Source organism: Neopelma chrysocephalum, unplaced genomic scaffold (genome assembly GCF_003984885.1).
Source record: "Neopelma chrysocephalum unplaced genomic scaffold, ASM398488v2 Primary Assembly neopelma1_23, whole genome shotgun sequence".
NCBI lineage: Eukaryota > Metazoa > Chordata > Aves > Passeriformes > Pipridae > Neopelma > Neopelma chrysocephalum.
Genome location: NW_020897691.1, coordinates 3,752,555 through 3,774,142, shown reverse-complemented (window position 1 = coordinate 3,774,142; position 21,588 = coordinate 3,752,555). Strand labels below are relative to the sequence as shown.

General features: G+C 35.4%; 1 protein-coding gene across 10 annotated transcripts in view; it reads left to right on the top strand.

Annotated features, from left to right (window-relative positions):
• RYR2 (ryanodine receptor 2) overlaps positions 1 to 21,588 on the top strand; it is a 394,099-nt gene that overhangs the window by 215,853 nt on the left and 156,658 nt on the right. For all 10 annotated transcript variants that reach the window (XR_003534458.1, XM_027684666.1, XM_027684677.1 and 7 more), the window contains 8 exons: positions 2,526 to 2,644; positions 3,045 to 3,178; positions 7,755 to 7,996; positions 11,228 to 11,420; positions 13,128 to 13,344; positions 13,562 to 13,666; positions 16,734 to 16,837; positions 21,081 to 21,164. Coding sequence is in view for 9 of the 10 variants with exons in the window: in XM_027684666.1 (XP_027540467.1) it covers positions 2,526 to 2,644; positions 3,045 to 3,178; positions 7,755 to 7,996; positions 11,228 to 11,420; positions 13,128 to 13,344; positions 13,562 to 13,666; positions 16,734 to 16,837; positions 21,081 to 21,164 (1,198 nt within the window). In the remaining variant the exon portion in view is untranslated. The remainder of the gene's footprint in view (positions 1 to 2,525; positions 2,645 to 3,044; positions 3,179 to 7,754; positions 7,997 to 11,227; positions 11,421 to 13,127; positions 13,345 to 13,561; positions 13,667 to 16,733; positions 16,838 to 21,080; positions 21,165 to 21,588) is intronic.

Sequence of the window (21,588 nt, the reverse complement as noted above, 5' to 3'; positions counted from 1 at the left end):
GCACGGTGATCTGTGGCCCATGCAGGGGACTGGACCCTCAGAGACAGAGTAGGAGGAGAGACTCCCAGACTTTTGTGTGCTTAGACTGTGAGGGTATAAAAGCTCGGGGATTCCTTTGTTTGGTTTCCCTCCCCGGCAGCATCCAGCTTGAACTGTTATTTCATTATTTAGTTATTGCACTAAGATAAAATTATTTCAAGGATTGGGATGTCTGAGACTCTGCTATGGGAAACCTGGGGTCAAGCTGGTAAGGAAACCTGGTCTGACTGTGTGAATCTGGGGTGTGTAGCTGCTAAGGTCCCAGCTCAGGTAATGCAAGTGTTACTGCCAGAGTGGCTCCTGGATGGTCGGACAGGGAAAATTCCTTAACACTGATATCCTCCAAGTAAAGGTTTTTGGAACCAGCTAATATCAGTTTATGAGTATTTTCTAAAGTACATACATTTTGTTCTAGTATTCTACAGTATGACATCAGAGGAGTCAACATATTGTCCTGAAAATATATGCTTCCTTTCATCTTTTAGTCATTAAGAAAGAATTTTCACTCTCCTTACCATAAATTCTGCATATCATACTGTTTGTGATATTTGTATTAAATTCAAATGCTTCCTGCTTTACTGCCTTGAGCAACTCCAATGAAATCAGAACAAATCCAGTTGTCTTTAATGTAGACAATCTAAAAGTGAATCAGTCCAAACAGACACAATACATTTATATGCAATTTTTTTCTAAAACAGACAGAATTTGCCCTTAGAACAAAACGTGTTTGATAATTAGCAATCAGATGCTCCAGGTTTTAAAGAAGGTGCTGTGGAAACTAGATCTAATTGATAACATGCATGTATTATTGAATGTTTATACATCTTCAGAGTATTTTTACTTCTGTTATTGAAAAGGTTAAGAATAGAAAATGAACCCTGTATAATACCTTAAAACAAAATTAAGATTATGACTCTACCTACACAAATCTGAAAATTCCAAGGTTATAGTTACCACACTTATATTATATGGTATCATTTCATATTGAATTACTGTTTATATTGTTAAAAGTGTGTTTCAGTGCTACAATGAGAGGTGGCAAACTTTCAACTACCTAGTTTTGAATGTAGTGATTTTCCTACATTCCCAGATCACTGTGATACACAATAAAGTTGTTGAGCTTGGTGTAGATAACCCCTCTAGATTAAGGATCCTTTTTTAACACTTTTTTGACCTCCCTAGGTAGTTTTACAATGGTCAAGTGACTCCTACCTGTATAGTTGTCAGGCTGGTTGGACTGTGCTCCTGCTATGTTGCTACAGAGCATCTACTTTAGCGTGCTCTCATGACTCAGGGTTTTACCCTTTTTAACCATATTGTTACTGTCATTATTTATAGAACCATAGGAATACAGAATACATTCATATACATGTGAATGGTGGGATAATGGAAGTGTACATCCATTGCAGCCCAGATTATACTACTGCCAAATTCAGGTTTAGTATGTTTTTTAGTTTATAGTTGAGACTTCTTATTCTTATACCTTCAGGGCTACAGAATTGCTCTGGGAGTTCACCTCTAGCTCATTATATTATAGTTGAGACTTTTTTGGAGTCTGCACAGAACAAGAAAATAGTCTACAATATCTGTACTGAGTCACCTGCATTTTCTGTTTACATATGTATGACTCTATCTTCAAATATATTAAACCACACACTTTGTTTGAAACCTATTTACTTGATAAATTGAATTGTCATTGTACCTGTTGTCTTCTACCATTACTACATTTCAGTTGTTGAGTATTACATACAGTTTATTAATGATGACAGCATATCATCCTCCAGATCTCTGGAAAAACCTTTAAATAGTATGGGGATAAACAGTGATGGTGCTGTAGGTTAGCTGTAGTGGCTGATGTTCTCTTCCTCACTCGGATCAAAGAAAGACCAGAGTACTCTTACTGAGATGTTTTTGTCTGATGGTTATATTTTTCTCATGTCAAGCAGAGTTTACGGTCCTACATTTTTCTTTAATTAAAGGAAAAAACATGCAAAGAGCAGAAGACTCTTGCTATGGATTTTGCTTTACAAAGGTTAAGCTGCGTGTTTGGAGCCATGGCTTGAATACAGGGCTGAAGGCAGAATGATGAGCTGTTCAGTGTAAATACGAATTGCATATCTCTAGGTTTAAGACTGCTTCTCATCTTTCCTTCAGTCCCTTTGATTTTTCTTATTGTGTCAACAACTGTAGTGATTAATAAATAAACTACATGTACAATATTTATCTTTACCAGATGTGGAAGATCCCAAAGCAGGTGTTGACTTGATCCACTGCACACAGGAGTTTTACCTCCCCATTGCAGAGAAACATTTTAAGGCTAATGATTCTTGATGGCAATGACTGCTGCTTTATTTGGTTTGTTTATCATGTACAATGATTTTTGAAACTATTCCATGTTACTGAGCAACATATTCAAAAATATTATGCACAGTTGTGTTTTTATATGCACTTTGGAAAAATGATTTTTCTTTTTTTTTTTTCCCCAGGAATTTTGGAGGTTTTACACTGTGTGTTGGTAGAAAGCCCAGAAGCTCTAAACATTATTAAGGAAGGGCATATTAAATCAATCATCTGTCTTTTAGACAAACATGGAAGAAACCATAAGGTAGGCAAAGAATAGACAGGTATATTTAGGTGAACATTTGTGAACAAAGCAAGCACATTCTTCCATGTGAAAGTTAGAATTCCAATACTTTAATGCTGCTTTCATAATTAGGAATTAAACTTTTCCTAAAATGCATATGAGCAGTTTGAAAAAGCAAAGTGGAATGTTATCTTTTTTTTGACAAAAACATTGATACACATTAATTCTCAAGGGATGCTGGAAGAATGTTTTAATGTTATTATGAAAATTTCAGAACTGTTCTAAAATGAAACCACTGTGTTGGATGAATTAAGTACCATCACGTCTTCCATTAATGTGGTATATAGCATTATATTGGCTGAAGGAATTAACAATAATAATGAAAAAATATTTAAGATTAAAAGAATCTGATTTTTTTCAGGTTTTGGATGTTTTGTGTTCTCTCTGTGTTTGTCATGGAGTAGCTGTGCGATCTAATCAACATCTAATCTGTGATAATCTCCTGCCAGGAAGAGATCTGCTCTTACAGACACGCCTCGTCAACCACGTGAGCAGGTACAAAAAAAAAAAAAAGAAAAAAAAATCCATACTTATGAACAAAGCAGAAAAAAATTGTGCTTAAAAGAAATAGTCACTACAGAAAATCTGTTTTACTTCCAAAAATGTTATTAAGATATTTTATTCTTATCAGGATTTTAAATTCTTTTTGCAATAGTCCTTAATTTAGAAACAGAGGGCAGAGAGAGCTGTTGCAAACTAAAGCTGCCCTAAATTGCATTAAGTCTTCGAAGCAGTAGTTTTTTCTATAGATTGTTGTCTAGATCTAGCTGTATATTCAACGTATTGTCAGCCAGTGTCCTGCGATTGCCTTTCTGTTTGTGATCTTGTGAGAATTTCCTAAACACCTTTGGTCAAAATTAAGAACTTAGTGCCAAACACCTTCACCAGTGCATGGGATATTTAGACAGTGCTCTCATCCTTCCTTTCTACTGGCAGAGTTTTAGAAGCTACCTTGCAGCAGACATTAATTACAAGATGAAGCTAGTAGCATCTTAAATTAGTAAAATATTTTGTACAAATATTACCAAATAATGTTTATTCAGAGTTTGAATTTATGCTGAGGCAGAAGAATATGACTTTGTGTCAAGATTTGTGGAATCTTCCTCTGTCTCAAACTTATGTTTATTTTTAAAAGTTTCAATCATTGATTAAGTGAGAATGAAAATTGAAACACAGAAATGGCACTTATAATTCAGAGTTCACAGGATTTATTAGGTGTTGAAAAATGTAAAAAATCCACATTGTATCTAGGGAACTGATTGTCCCTCTTTACTTGGCACTGGTGAGGCCATGCCTGGAGTATTGTGTCCAGTTTTGGGCCCCTCACTACGAAAAGGACATTGAGGTGCTGGGGCATGTCCAGAGAACGGCAACGGAGCTGCTGAAAGGTCTGGAGCACAAGTCTAATGAGGAGTGTCTGAGTGAAGTGGAGTTGTTTATTCTGGAGAAGAGGAGGCTTGTGGAGACCTTAATGTGCTCTGCAACTACCTGAAAGGAGGTTGTAGCCAGATAGGGGTCAGTCTCTTCTCCCAGGCAACCAGTGAAAGGGCAAGAGGACATAGTTTCAAGCTGTGCCAGGGGTGGTTCAGCTTGGACACCAGGAAGAATTTTTTCCTGGAAATGGTGGTTAAACATTGGAGCAGGCTGGCCAGGGCAGTAGTGTAGTCACCATCCTTGGAAGTGTTCAAGAAACACTTGCCACTTGGATGTGGCACTTGTGCTATGGTTTCATTGCCCTGGTGGTGTTCAGCCAAAGGTTGGACTTGATGATCTTGGAGATCATTTCCAGCCTCAGTGATTGTGTAATTCTGTGATTGAGCATCTGAGCTGACTTTGGATTTCATACATGGAAGGTAGAGCTGTCTTTCCAAAATATGGCTGTAGAAAAAACAAATTTGTTATGACATGTTTTTACTTTACTTTATAAAGTTGTGAATGAGAAGATTCTTATTCTTGCAGTTACAAGGAAAAAATTTTTTTCAAAAGGCAGTAAGATCAATGAAACATTGACGACATTTAGTGTTAGACTAAGACATGCATACCTAGCCCCAAAAATATTTGGCAAAGTAACTTTCTAAGATACTTCTGTTTTAAGTGCTTTTCCAAGGGACTGGAAAATTCTATTCAAAACCCTCCATTTAACAAGATTAAGTTGGATGATTAGATTGATTAAATTTTGAGGTCTGGACAAAGGCTGATACTGTGTTCAGGCAGAAAAGATTCAATTGGTGATCTGGCCAATAATTTACAGATGATATGAATTTTCTGAAAGATAACTTTTGTCAAAACATGTTTTGTTTATAATATTAAGGAAATTAAAATTTTCACTTGGAACAAAGTGAAGAGTATCTATATTTAAACATTCAGCAAAAGACACCCCATATGATTCTAGAAGGAAAGCTTATTAGTCTTATCTGATAAAACAAGTTACTTTATAAGCCACCAGATCAGTAAACTTTGCTTTTACACTGACTTACATTTAGCCACCTGTATCAGCTCTTCTTCCTACCCCTGCATTCCCTACACTAGAAGACATACTGTGTGATTGGGCTAGCTTGGAGCTTCATTTTTGTTGATTAGTCAGCTTGTATGTAGAAAGATAATATTTATAGAAGTAATAACCCAATCTAATGGAGGGATGTGAAGACTAGATAACTCAGACTAGAAGTCTAAAAGATTTTTTGTATTATGGGTAACCAACCATTGAGGAAATATACCTAGCATTGATTTTGGATACTCATGTACTCTGCAGCTTTAATTCAAGATGGAATGGCTTTCTTAGTACAAAGCTGACACAGAAATGATTGTCTGGAGAGATTTTTTTTTTGGTTGAGAGTCTAGATTTAATATTATCCCCAAAATCAGATTTAAAAAGCACAGGGTTTTTTTCTTTTTTCTTTTTTATTCCCCACTATGACCTTTAGGTATATGACTGCATATTGCTGTTTAACTAGATATTGTGAGGGCACAGTAATAGTTTTACCTTTTAAGTATTCTTGGGAAGTACTGTAAAATCAGTAGCAGTAGAAGCATCACATTGACATTAAGAATTTCTACAATCACTAAAATTTACTGAGTTATACAGGACTTGAAATAAAGAAGGAGGAGGTACAAGAGAATTTTGAAATAGATTGACACTTTACTTTTGAATCTTTTTAAAATGTTATTCTCTTGAATGGATAATCCGTGTCACAGATTGCAGTTTGCTATGTCAAATTAAGCCTGCAATGTGTACTTACTACGTTTATATTGGTAACTGGTTATTAGGTGGCATTTTTGTTTGCAGGATTTAACATCTATTAAATATTCAAACACAAACCATTGTTATTGGTGTCTGAGTGAGGTTACTGTTTCAGTTACTGAAGCATATATTTTTTACTTTAAAAGTATTTTTCACCAGAATAAATGAATGAATAAATAAATACTGCCTTCTGCCCTCTGGGAGCTGAGATCTGAGATGTTGCCAAAAGGGTATCACCGCTTGTCAAGAGCACAGAATTACTATCAATTGTTACTCTTTTCACGTGGGCACAAATGGCACTGCAAGTCAGAACCTGGGTTCAGTCAGGAATCTGCAAAGCCCTGGGGGTGCCAGTGCAAAGTCTTGGTGCTCAGTCTACCCCTTTTTCCATTTTACAAGTTGGAGGAAAGGGTGCAGATATAGACATATAATGCAGATCAGCTTTTGGCTTCATGGTTAGTGCTGTTGTGCAGATTTTGACTTTTTTGGCAATGGGACATTCTTTGATGACTGTAGCCTGTTTGTGCTTGGCAAACCTGATCACCTTTACAATAAAGTAACCTGCTTGGTTAATGTGGAATGAGTGGTGGACACTGTCTACCTGGATTTCTCCAAGGCTTTCAATACAGTTTCCCACAGTCTTCTCTTAGAGAAACCGATGTGTCAGGCTCAAGACAAGGGGTGTGTGCAGTGGGTGGGCACTGACTGCCCGGCTGCATCCAGAGGGTGGTGGTAAATGGCTCCTTTTCAAACTGGCAACTGTCACAAGGGAGGTTCCTCAGGAATTGATATTTGGCCCAATGCTGTTCAATATCTTCATAAGTGATCTGGATAAAAGGATCAAGTGTACCCTGATGAAGTTGGCCAGTGATACCAGACTGAATGGGGAAGTGGACACTTGGAAAGGGAGAGCCATCCTGCAGGACGACCTGGATAGATTAGAAGAGTGGGCTGACAAGAACCTTATGAAGATCAGGACAAGTGGTAATGTCTTGCATCTGGGAAAACATAATCTAAGAGTGCAGCACAGGCTGGCATCTGCCTGGCTAAGAAGCTCTGTGGAAAGAGGGTTCCAGTGGGCAGCAAGCTCAGAATGAGTGAACAGCAGTGCTGCTGTGGTAGAGAAAGCCAAGAGGATGCTGGGCTGCATCCACAAGTGCATCATTAGCAGAGAGAAATAAATTTTTGTCCCACTCTATTCAGTGCTCGTCAGGCCATACCTGAAATCCTGTTTTCAGTTTTGGTTCCTGCTACACAAAAAAGATCTGGACCGGCTGGAGAGGGTCCAGAGAAGGTCCACGAAGATGACCAAAGGACTGGGAAGCTTGCCGTGGGAGGTTCAGCCTTGAGAAATGAAGGTTTAGGGGAAATCTTATCACCGTGTTCCAGTGTTTAAAGGGTGGCTCCAAAGAAGATGGAAACTCCCTTTTTGCAAGGAGTCACGTGGAAAGGGTAATGGGTACAAGTATCTCCTGGGGAGATTCTGATTGGACACAAGAGTAAAATTTTTCTCAGTGAGAACAATCACCCATTGAAATAATCTCTCTGGGGAAGTGGTGGATTCCCCAACGTTGGACACTTATAAGATTCAGTTAGATGGGGTGCTGGGCCATCTTGTCTTGACCATACTTTTACCAAGAAAGGTTGGACCAGATGATCCTTGAGGTCTTTTACAAACTGGTAATCTATGTGATTCTATGAAATAAAATTACTTCTGTTGTTTAATCGCACAAAACAAGCTTGAAATTTGAGTTTAATAAAAAGTATGCAGCAGTTCATCATGTCCTTGAAATAAGTTTTTAATAACCATTTTTATTCTTTCTGTTTAAGCATGCGACCCAACATCTTCTTGGGGATTAGTGAAGGCTCTGCCCAATACAGAAAATGGTACTATGAACTTATGGTGGACCATCTAGAGCCCTTTGTGACTGCAGAATCAACTCATCTACGAGTGGGCTGGGCTTCAACAGAAGGCTACTCACCCTATCCAGGGGGAGGAGCAGAATGGGGAGGAAATGGTGTTGGTGATGATTTATATTCCTATGGCTTTGATGGTCTCCATCTGTGGTCAGGTATTTTCTTGGGTATTTTGTTGTTGTTTATTTTTGTTTAAAGACTACAGTCTTGTTTGCAATCCCAGTGAATTTGTTTTCAGCAGCAGCAAAGTGAATCAGTTGTTTCAACTGGCATTAGGAACATACAGAAACAGTACCCTATATCAAAATATTATTTAAATTGACATTGTGTACTGAAAAAACTTGTTTTATACAAAGTAATGCAAATAGACTAATAATTTATGTTTCAGCCTGGGACTTGTTTGTTTGTTTTTTCATACCAACTATAAATATTTTATTTAAAACTTCCAAACTGCAAAAAATGAAGTCTGACAGTCATCTGGATTTTTAATTCCTATGTAGTAGTTTAAGAACATTTTGAGAAATTTAATTCACAGGACTCTCCTTTTTTTTTTCAAACCAGATTTTTAATATGGGTCTTTAGGAGTTCAGAGATACTTTAGGTGTGAAGATTTTTAAGTTTTTTTCCATAGTAATGTTTTATTTACATACCTAAAGACTGACTGATTATTTCAAAACTTGCAGAATCATATTCCTAGTTTGCATACGATGTGTTTGGACAACTATTCATCTTTAAAATGTTCTTGGCTTAGTTTGGATCTGTTTGTTAAAAGTAATTTCTTCACGCAAATTCTAGTGTTAGAGAAAGCTGAACTGAGTATCTGTATTTACTGTTGATTCTACAAATACCTTATTCTCTCTTCAAATTGTGTTAGCTCAGCAAAATCAGAATAATAAGAATCATAACTTGTTCTCTTAATCTTTTTCACGTGATTTAACTTTTGTGAAAAGATTCCCAGATGTCATTTAGAATGGGTAGTCCTAGAGTTGGACAGTCCTGAACTTCTTGGAAGGAGATTCTACTGTGGTTTCACCTTGCTGAGAAAAAAATTTTCCGTTGAGAGTATATTGGGCGGTGGTGAACTGTAAAACTGACTGGAAACTGAATAAGGCTCATTGGATTGGCAATTCTTGCCACTATGAAGATATGAACAGGTTTTCTAAAGTGCCTTAGCAGACGAGAGAAAAGTTAGTAAGTCAGCTGTATCATCCAAGATCTTTGAAGTTTTGAGGCATTGTGGCTTGATACTTGGAAAAGAATACAGTCTTACATTTCAAAAGAACTTTCCAATCAAAATAGCAATGGGTTGTATTAATAAATAATAGCATTTCAGCTAGAGTGGCATCTTAGGAAAGTAGCTGCCACTTTGCCTCTCATGTATAGTGAGAATTACTTTGGAACAATGATGCATAATTAATGGTATCATTAAAACTATGTCATAACTGAGTTTGACAGATAAAGTATTATTACAGAAGAACCAGAAAATAATGAGCTAACCAAACTAGCTCTTGTAGATAAGGTCACTTTTAGGTAGGAAACAAAAGATTACTGAAAATCAAAACTATTTTTCAACCTACATCAAACTTTTTATTCAGAAATGGTACAAAACAATAAATGAACAATTGTTTGTGGTTCTCAAGTCAATAATCCAGCCTAGACAAAAAAGTCAGACAACCTTTGTATATGCAGTTTTTGTATCTGTTGTGAATGTGGATGTGGCTGGTAGATTTGAAAATATTTCTATCTTCATTCTTCATTGACACTATTATGTAGCACATACCTCTCAAACTTGGAAGGACTTTAAGTGGTTGAATTTTGAAAATCATGGCCTTTCTTTTGCTTCCAAAATCCTAGGCTGCATCTTGATAACTTTCTGCAATGGCATTTTAAGAATAACCTTAGCATGAAGCACTTCCTGCATTGATGAATAGAAACAATAATTTCTGCCCCCAAGTTTCTTTTCTGGACCAAGCATGTATGAGAATCGCATTTAATTTAAAATTGTTTCTTCAGCCCTGCAATTACTTACCTATTATGGAGAAGTGGAACTCATAGAGTTTTAAAGCCTAAGGCCATAAAAAACACTTAGTTCATTTGGTCTGCTGTGTGTTCATCAGTGACCAGTATATATTTCTGTTAGCAGTCACCCTTGCATTGGTCTCCATAACCTATATTTGCCTAAACTTTAGTGCCTAAAGAGTTATCTAGTCTCAAGAAGCACACCTTAAGGAGATGAAATATCCACTCTTCATTGATAAATCTTTAGAGTTTAGTTATCCCTACCATTAAATAATTGTCCCTTTATGTGATTTATTGCAAACTAACCCTCAGCTATGATGTTTTCCTCTGGCAGTATTGTGAAGTCATTTTCCATATGTAGAGTATTGGAACTTATTTTTCCTCAGGGGCAGGGGTAGTGGTATGTATATGAAAATTAATTTGTAGAATTATTGAGATTTTTATTATTTTTGCTTCTGTTAAAAACATATGCCATCTTCATCTTGGAAATGTAGTACAAGTTAAGCACTTCATGTTTGCAAAAGCTGGTCACCATAGGTAAAGAGTTAGTGCTCTGTTCTTAGCATGCATCATGGTTTTATCTCTTGCAAACAGTGCATAAGTTATTTTTGGAAATATGTGTAGAGATGTTTTCATACAACTTACGTACTTTTCCATAAATTCTTTTATTGTATATGGCAGTAAATTTCAGAAACTATCATTCTATTTCTGAATGCTATAACTTATTTATCTTGGGAAGCAGGTGTGGTTATGTAAATGTAGTTTGATGCAAGGTAGTAGAATTCATGTAACACTTATTAAAAATACATATATTACTGAATATATACACCTCTGCATATGGCATAAAAATATTGGTTTGTGGTTTGATTATGAAACTGAGTAGTATCTTATGAAAGTTAGCAGGAGTACTATGACGTGGCTGTTAATAACTGGGAGTACCTAACTTTTCCTAAATAATTCAAAGTAAGGTAGTTGTCTTTACCAATGAAGCATTCTTTAGTAAAGTATGCTAGGCTTCATATTAAATATTAATGGTTGTTTTCAGTTTACTCTTCTATAATGTAAGGAATAGAATATAGGTTTTTTGGTTTTTTTGGCTGTTTATATGGGTATCAGTAATTATTTTCACTTACATTAAATATAATGTAATTGAATTGTTTATGATTAAAATAGCTGTGTTATGATTGTAGGCTGCTATTCACTATATTGCAAGCTTAAAATCAGGTCTTGGATGTCATAGGTTAGATATTTGTGTATTAATGTAGTTTTGCTCTATAGCTGTGTTTTCTTTCTCTTTTATTAGGCTGCTGTGAAAACCTGTGCAATTTTCATAAGTTTCACAAAATGTATCTCCTTTATTTCCATAGGTTGTGTAGCACGAACAGTAAATTCTCCCAACCAACATCTGTTAAGAACTGATGATGTTATTAGCTGCTGTTTGGATCTAAGTGCCCCCAGCATTTCTTTCCGAATAAATGGTCAGCCAGTTCAAGGAATGTTTGAAAACTTCAACATAGATGGCCTCTTCTTCCCAGTTGTCAGCTTCTCTGCAGGAATAAAGTTAGCATCCTGTGTTTTTTGTGGTTTCCCCCCCCCCAATTTGCTTATTTTTTTCTATATATGAGAATATGCTGAATATTTCCCTGGCTACCTGCTCTGATTTCCCTTTCTGACATCTGCTTTTCTGGCGAAGTTCCACTTCTTGGGGTAGTGAGAGCTACAAAGAAGTCCTGAAGAGATAATGCATCTGTTGTTTTTCAGTAAACCAGTGTATTAAGGTGGTTTGCAGGTATACCTTAGAAAACAACTTCTTAATAATTTCTTTGCTGACACATTGCTACACATTCACTCCAGGACAGCATTTTTCATCAGCCTTTGATATTAAAAATATATTTTTTCCTAACTCACTTCTTATGAGGAGGTAACTATTATTTAAAGAGGCACTATCTGCACTTACCTTAAGAAATGGTGGTCATACACTTCCTTTTCAGCAGGATAAGTTAATATAAATTCAGTCAATATGTACTGGTTTTCTATAAAATTTCAAGTCACACTTGAGGTGCCAGAATTCTGCTTCCGTGTATTGAACAGTTTGAGACTATGATATTAAAGAAGATGGTGTGCTCTTCCAGCGGGGGGGGAACAACTTTAGCAGGACTGGCAAAGGTAAAGGCTGAAAGCTGATTTCGGTTGGAGGCAGAACAATGCTCTGTGAGGGTTCATTCAAAGAATCCCTCAGAAGCTGAGCTATCACATAGTGGGCACAACCTGCCCTTTGTTCCAGATGGAAAATACACTTATTAAGACTTTGCCTTGGATAGTACAGGAGGTAGAATAAGGTGAAACTATAGATGTGCATGCTGCAAAATGCAAAGCTATAAACCTGCGTGCTTTATTTCTGTCATGAGAGAAATATTTGACAGACATTATTTGTGTGCTGCATACAGTTTTTGAATGTGTTTTGATATAGCATTAACAAAGATCTTGTAAGATAGTGAACAGAAAAGAGGTAAAATTATTCTGTGTTAAAGCTAGGGTTTTGGGTGTTTTTTTGGTTCCTTCTGGATGGCAATGTTCTAGGATGATTTTTCAGTATAATGTCATTGCTATGTCATTTTGGTATTATGTCGTTGCTGCACCATTATTACCTCACTGAATGAATTTTTCAGTAACAAAAGGCCATGAAAAAAATTCCCCATTTTGCAATGAATAAAAGAGTACTTTATGAGTATGACAAATATAAGTTTTAGGGAAGGAAATACATGAGGTTTTGTATTGTGTCCTAAGGATTTAGGATTTTGTGAGAGAAAAGTAAGAACAATGGGGTTTTTAGGCTCATTTCTCAAATGAGAGAAAATGAAGAGTTGCTAATGGAGGAAGTTCAGAGGCGCTTGGTTGATTATTCTGGTTTATAATCCCTGCCTTCTGAGACTCAAAAAGCTGCTGCTTACCTCATAGGTGTGCTAAGTAAACAGATTATTCTCTCTCCCTGTACCTTGTTTTGGTCTCACGATTTAGAATACTTTCATGGAAGTAAAATTAACAAGAAGGTGCAATAGTTTACTTTCCCTGTGTTTTTATAACCTCCTGCATCATAAACACCAGCACCAGTTAGAGAAAGTGGAACTGTAAATAATGCAAAGAAGCTGCAACATTGAAATTTTTTTCTTTTTTTTTAATGGCATTTAATAGTTGTTAGGCTTACAAACGGATTAGACTAGGCACCAGGGGTTTCTTGGTAATCTAAAGTAGCTCTGATGTTTACAGGGTTCGTTTCTTGCTTGGAGGTCGCCATGGAGAATTCAAGTTCCTTCCTCCACCTGGATATGCCCCTTGCTTTGAAGCTGTCCTACCAAAAGAGAAGCTGAAAGTGGAGCATAGTCGAGAATACAAACAAGATCGTAGCTATACAAGAGACCTACTGGGTCCCACTGTCTCTCTGTCACAAGCAGCTTTCACTCCAGTTCCTGTAGATACTAGCCAGGTATGGAAACGGAAAGATTTCATTTTCCTTTTTAAGCCACATATTGTAGGACTGTATTACTTCACATTTGATTGAATTTGCAGCTTGTCTCAAACTTGTTTTTTTATTGGGATGTGTTGAGAGATCTGGTTTGTACAAAGTTTGTTCTGTTATAAAAGTTTGGGTGGTATGTCAAGCAACTTATTTGTCATAGCCTCTTTCTCTCTTCTCTCTTTAGATTGTTTTGCCTCCCCACCTGGAAAGGATTAGAGAAAAATTAGCAGAGAACATTCATGAACTTTGGGTTATGAATAAGATTGAACTTGGCTGGCAGTATGGACCAGTATGTACCTTCAAAATTAATTTTCTGTTAATTGCATAGTATTATTCAGCATGCTAGTTTCAATGTGGGACTGCATTTTTTAACATCCTCCCAGAATTAGTAAGATTTGAGATACCTTCACACCAGAAGCAGGTGGAAACCAACAGTGCTTGTGTGTTTTTGAACCAGAATTTTGGTACTAGATCTGCTTGGTGCTGCAATTTTCAGCCAGTCTGTCAGCACAGGAAGCACGTGGTGGGTTTTTCACCTTCTATTTGTTCTTGCAACAAGAATTCTCTCTCTGATGGAGTAAGCCAGTGAAAGCAGTTATTCTTCGTTCTCTTCACATGTACTGACTGATATAGCTCTTTCAGAAGTCCCAAATTTATTTTTCATGAAAAATAAGTATTGCCTATAGGAAATTTCATCAGGTTACAGATTTAATGTAACTGGACATAGTTATTATATTTGGTGGGGCAAATAAAATATATAAATAACAGAGAATTTCTCTAGATCTTGTTGTTGTTGATTCCCCACCAAATCAAACACAACCCCCCAGTTAAATTAGCATGTCAAAACATTTTAATTTTGTGAAGCAGTCTGCAGAAATTCTTAGTGTACCATTTCTTGAGAATGTACAGTGAGAATCTGATTGTACAGTTGAACACTATTTAAACAATATATAATATGTATCGAGTTAGGCAGCAGTAAATTTAGTTATATATGGAATAAAAATAGGTGCTAAATCTTATAAATTTTCTAGCTTTCTCTCTCTAGAGGTAGTGTTCTGTGATAGGATGCACTCACTTTGGGAATGTGGCAAAGTATATGCTGATCATCTTCTGGAGATTGACTCCTTAATCATATTGGTTTCTCACAGATGATTTCATCAGTTTAAGCCACTGTGGTCAATTCTAGTTATCTGAATGGATGCACTGCAGTTACTGAGTATTGAGGGGAGGCGTGGAACAGATATTAGCTGGTTTAGATGCACACGAGTCATTCAATCTTAGTAAGATTTGGTCTTTTTAATTCAGAGCAAGATGCACTATATATAGTAGTTAGTGGTGTTTTTTCACCCATTCAAAAACTTTAAAGGCTGAAAGACAGACAATCTGTAAATTTAAATGGCCCTCCATATTATTAAAAAATCTGCTGTAGATTTTATCTTTTATAGTTTACATTTGATATTCCCTTCTACATATATGTTTTATCAGATCTGTAGGTAGTATCACCAAAGTGATACTTCATATTGCATATGAGATTACTGCTGCATTCTACTCATGTAACAAAGTAAAATAGCAAGCCAATTTAGCAAAATTTAAGACTTCATTAACTGCCTTCCTTATAAGTTTGAATATGTGTGCTACCTATTGAAATCATCAGATGCATCTGCATATCTTTATTTCTGTTAAGGATCACTGTATATTTAAAACTATTGACAAAAATTAAAATTGATAGGTATGATGAGTTCTGCCACTAATATGCCACTACGTTGTGCTCAGAAAAAACAAAAAAGTGATGGGAAGGCAACCTGCAAATTATGTTTACTGTATAATAGAATTATTATACATTGTTGCTGTAGAGCAAAAAGAGTGTCACTAGGAGACTAAATTAACATTGGAATTCTGAGGAAAACACTCACTGTCCAACGCTTTAATTAGCTGTACACAGCTCAGAGACTATACTCAAATTTTATTAATGCAGAGTACTGTAGATCTCTGGAAATAAACATTTTCAGTGTCCACTAAAAGATGTTTCTCATTTTAGCTTCTAGTGATTTTGATCAAGTAGCTTGATGGTTGAATTGCCTGTATTGTCTGTCCAAAGAACATTAATCCCATCAAATGAATATAAATATCCCCTAGAGATTGTAAATATTTTTCAATCTAAAATATAAACAAATGGCTGCTGTTCAATTTGAGAATTATGTGCTTAGATCAAAATGCAAAAAAATATGTTACTCAGAAATATTATAGAGAAATGTGATTTTTTTTCATGAGATAGAATTAACCACATTGAGTAATGGGGTTAAGAACAATTTGGAAAAAGTATGACAATTAGGCTTCTACCTCAACTGTTAACATTCAGTTTTCCAGCAGAATTGTCTGATTGATCCAAAGTCAATACTGCTATTTTTCAATAACTTCCACTTTGCAGCTTTAAATATTATTATAAATGGTGAGCTTATGGTCCATCAAACATAGACACAAAAGTGTTATAATATATGGTTTAAAAAGTCACATCAACTGACCAAATGTTAACGCTTTCATTGGGATCTTTTAGCTAATATTTTCAAACTAATGGTTTTTTATCAAGCACCTGTAGATTTTGTGGACTGAATTCTAGCACAAGATGCTAAGTTGAGAGCAACAGTGTTTAGTTATCCCAGCCTCCTAGGTTGCCTTTCCTGATTCTGGGTAGTAATAGACTAAAACTGTAGAAATAGTGCAGGTTAAAAATGTTTTTGATCAAATTTTTAAGTTTATAAAATGTAGGATTTTGTAAATTATAGTCTGTATGGCTCTGCTATCACCACAGTAAAAGGAAATTCATCTTCCACTCATATGTGACTGCTGAACAGTCACATTCTGCTTGCATGATACTGGACATGACTTAGAAAGAAACATTTTCTGAATTAAGACATAGGGAATATTTATTTTTTATATCTTTATTTTCATCAAGGATTTCAGTATTATTTGCATCAACATATTTATATAAACTGGATGTAAAGTTTTTGAAATATGAGGCTGAAGATGAGATGTTATTTTATGGCTTTATGTTCAAAGCATAGATTGCACTCCTCTTGAACTTTGCATATTTGCTCTGAACATCCATATAATAACATGTACAAAATAGCACCTGTTTGAGATCTGCAAATCTGAAGTTTATTTGCAAATGCAAATTTTACCTTGCTTGAACAGAATGATCACGCTCTGAGAATACAGAATACTTTCTGTTTTGAAGTGTTGTTCAGTTTGAGTAATTCTGACAGGATCAGCTTTAAGTACTTTGTGGATTGGACTGTTTTTACATTTCTTCTGGTTTTCAAGACACATTAAGCTTATTTCTTTACTGTTTTTTTCAGATTAGAGATGACAACAAAAGACAACACCCATGCCTAGTGGAGTTCTCCAAATTGCCTGAGCAGGAAAGAAATTATAACTTGCAAATGTCACTTGAAACACTGAAGTAAGTTGCTAAAATTTTTGAAGTTTATAGTTAAAATTTTCTAAGATGCAGTTTCCAGAATTGACACGTAATTAAAATTTGACATGTAGTTGAGGGCGATAATATGAAAACGAGGGAGTGAGATACATTAATGAGTAATGTATTTGGCATTGAAAATGGCTTTGATAGTCTTTTTACTATCTATGATATTTTAGAATTATTGTGGTAATGCTGGTTATGAAATGGCAGAAACTCAGACATTTTTCATGTAGTTTTGAGGAAAGAAACAGATCCAAGCTTTGAAAAAAATCTGCTTCTTATTTGGTTTAATTCAATTTAGTTTAATTTCTTTTAATTTACTTTATTGATAAAGCACACTTTGCCACTCAATAGATATTTTTTTAGATTTGACTAATGACAAACTTTGCTCCAGGACACTTAGCTGATATTTCTCTGTCATCTCTGCATACTGCCACAGAACAGACAGTAGTAGGCATTCCCTCCTTCTGTGGATGAATAGTTAGAATGTTGTAGAAGCTCTCCAGTTGGAATGCTAGAAATTTTCAGGGGAATGTTAAAGGATTTGTTCAAGTAATACAGTTATCTGTCTTACAAAGATACAATTCTTCAACTCAGCTTTGTCGATCAAGCAGGTGCAAGTTCTTACTTTGCTGTGAATACATTGAAAAATCTGTAAGTGTTAAGCAATTTCTTCCATATGTAGCATTGCATGTAGCCAACCTGTTAAAATGTTTCTCAAACTGATAAATGCTCTGTGGTGTATGTGGTTCTCAAGTCACTCATTTTTAAAATCTATTCTTTTTTTTTCTTATTAAAAGGTAGTTGTTTTTTCCTGCTCGTAGAGTTTACAAAAATGAGTGTCTGCAGGTGATATTAGTTTTCTGTGAATATTTGTCCTATATTAATTAAGTATTTACCATGTAAACTGATGGTACAATATATTGTTTACACTCATAATATAAGGACTTTATGTCCTCATAGTAGAAAGTTAGACAGGACACACCTCCTACACTTGCATATTTCTTCTCAGGTCAGCTTCTCTGCACTATTAACTAATCCACCATTTCCCCAGTAAATAAATTACTTGGTGAAAAAAATATTTATGACCCTAAGTGTTAAACAGTTTCTGGAGGGATATTTTGGCATTATTTGGAGATAAAGCATTTGTAGATAAATTGAACTGGAAGCAAGAAAATAAGTTCATATTTGTCTTCAGCTAGATATTAGAATTTCAAGGAAGGTTTTTGAGACTCCTGTCAGCACAGCAGTGTGCTAAGAATTCAGAATACCTTCTTCCTTTCTATTTTATGAAACTATAAAAGATAATGTCATTAACTTTCCCTATAGTTGGATCTTTTCCTAGAATAATCTATATAATATGACTCGGGCATCAGAAAAATCCTGCTCTCATAATTAAACGCACACTTCTAATGTTTCACTAAGTATTAAACAAATTTTATGAGTCCTTACATGATTACTGGTTCAGGACCCAGGGCTTTTCTAATCTAACCCTGTTAAAAAAAATTCATTTTATAAACATATAAACTATGGATAACTTTTATTTTAGTAATTTTAGCACTTACTCTAGAAAGAGCCTTTTCATTAAATGGATAATATCCAAAATATAAAACAGTCAGTTTTTCTATGGCTTTCAAAATTTGTATGCTTACTGAGCTTAGTCTTCATTACATTCTTCTATTAGTCCTTGTTTTCTGAAATACACATTTCTAATTTTGTAATATCATGTTATATTTATTACGTAGACATCTGTTGTTCTGTGCCTAGAATAGAAGTTTCATGCCCAGGTTATTTCTGCAGTTTTGGAAAGGTGGAAAAATTAGTGCACTAGTCAGTTCTAGGTGATCTAAACTGTGATATCTCGAATTGTAAGGTGTCTTGACTGTTTTCTTACAGGACCCTTCTAGTCTACTAGCTGTAAACCTCAATAACTGCAAAAAGGGGAAGAGGGAAAGAAAATGTTCTTTTAAAACTTCCCCTAATTTTCTTTACAATTTGCATGAAAGCTGCCTACTGCATACTTGAAATACTTGCAAGACATTGAAAATTACTCTGACTGTAATTGTGTTTTCTTTGTTGGTTTGTTGCCAGCTTTGCTACCAGCTTTGCTGCCAGCTTTACTAGATGAGAGACTCAGAAACCAAGGAAGTTCTGAGTCATATTATCCGATACGACAGTTCTTTTCAATATGTTTGGATCTGTGTTTATTTTTCAATATGATTGAATATTTTATGAACTATAAAAATGATACACTGTAGGAAATGTCAAGATTCAGGAAAGAGTTGCCTCTGAAAATGTCATGGGATTTAAAATATGCTTGCTTATACTGTTTCTGCACATTCTTCCATATATTTTGTAGTTTGGTCTTATACATTTTTTTTTTTCCCCCAAATCTTCGTTCGCGAAGCCTAGCCATGATGATGACTTATACATTTTTTTGTTTTTATGGCTCATTAATTTGTGACTGACTTTCCCATGTCTATTTACTCAGTTTTGTGTGAAAATTGCATGTATCAGTGTGATGATGAGAGCAGCATTCAGACACTTTTAGTTTTCTTGTTTAGGTTTGAAGTGCTTTAGTGGTCTTTCAGGGTCTGTCAGTATGGTATGTCCTTTTATCCTCCTGTGCCGCTCTGATATGCATTTGTTTTATTTGGGTAGAGGTAATGTAGTGTCCAAATTCGTGGCTTACATTACAAGAAAATTAGGCTTACCAGAGGTTAGCTCCTCTATACAGCATTCCACTGTTAGATATGTTTCACTTATTTATGCTGGTGATAGCTGCATACAAATCATATACTATTTATACCAGCTGAAATTTAGCTGCACACAGTATTCTTAGCAGATGGTATGTTTTGCCAGAGGTAGCCACTGCATATTGATTTCCTCACTTCTGATTTTACTGTCTAATTTTAAATCAGGTTCACAATTCATAACACTAGGATTTACTTCATGTAGCTAGCACTAAAAATATGCTGTAAGAATCTCCTTGAAACACGCAATTCATCTGCCAAGAGAAATAATGTTAGAGTGATATTTATGCTCTTTTTTTCTCCAATCAGTTCAAGAGCAGTAAATATGGTTAAAGCAAGACTAGATAATACTGTTTTAGCTAGTGATGAGAACAAATACAAACCTTGTTTTCCACCTTTCTTCTGCTTTGAAGAAATTTGGAATGAAGTCCAAAGTGTTGAAATTTGCGATTTCTTCTGTGTAATCAGTTTCAGTCAAAGATAGGATTGTCACCTTCAGATTTTGAGAAAATTCTCATCTGACTCAAAAGTGGTCTCTGACTTTTGTCTAGGATTTCTTTTCATTTCAGTGTCAATATTTTAGTAACACAGCTGGCTAAAGAAACTAAGACTTTATAAGCCAGTATTGAATATAATGTAGGATCAAATAACTGATGATATACAGATCAGATTCTGAAGGCAAATGAGACTTAAGATTTATACTGCTGGAGAGTGTGACTGTAAGGAAAGGAAGAAACCCAATTAATACTGTCAACCCTGTTCAAAAGTTATGTTGAGAGTGTTGGTTTTCTGAAATGAACTACATCTGGCAGAGTCAGACCAGGGTGGGCTGCCTGGCTCAGTGACTCTATGGCATAAGCCTTGTGGTACATGACACACTGTGTCTAGCTTGAATAAGATGCCAGTTTTGGGCTAATGCTTATCATGCATTCTGCTGTCAGTCTTCTCTTCAGTAGCGTATCCTGAAAAAATCCAGATCCAACTAAAATCTCTGAATAATAGCCTCTCTTGGTAAAGAAAGCACATTCTAAGAATAACAGATGACATTTTCTGCCTTTTCTCTTTTCATCAGCTGTGATGTAAATAACATAACATAAAAAGATTTGGATATGAGGTGGTATGAATGAGTATGTAAGCAGTATGAATAAGTATATAAAGCAGAAATAATATTTCAAGGGCAGGGAATCTTTGAACTGATGCCTCATATAGATGAAGTGGACTATATGACAGTTCCATTTTAAAGTAGCCTACCCATATTTTTATTCAAATTTTTTAGGAACATCTTGTGGCGTTTACTTAACACTATCAGAAAGCTTATTACATATACAAAAAGGCTGACGTTGATCTTTCCGTATTGTATTGTAGTAATTTCCATTGGTCTCCTTTGTGATATAGTGCCATTTATATTCCCAGCAGAAACTCTAAATATTAGAAACATTGGCACTAATTTTTCTCTGATTTCTGTGTCCTAGAACCCTGCTGGCGTTAGGCTGCCATGTTGGAATTGCTGATGAACATGCTGAAGAAAAAGTAAAAAAAATGAAACTTCCAAAGAAGTAAGTTGAAATTCAAATGCATCTTTTTGTTAGGCAGTGTGAGTTAAGTTTAACATTTAACAATTTGGTATTTATAATGCTAGTTTTATCTTGGGCATACATTTTTGTGTATGAATTTTCTGAAATTTTCACACACCTTCATCCACATCTTTTTGATGTGTAGACAAATTTTAGTTTTTTTGTGATTCATTGAAATGTCTGACATTCATTGTTACATATTTATTTTATATATGGAGTGTACCACAGAGACTTTATAAAGAATTTTTACAACAAATTTGTCAATATATTTAACTGTGCTGAAAATATTTGAAGGTAACCCATTGAAAGTCCTTGAATGGCCATGACTTGAAGTGGAGAGAACTCATACAACCGCCTGACTTGTTTTCTCAAGCAATCAATTGGCAACAGCATTGGTAGGACTGGG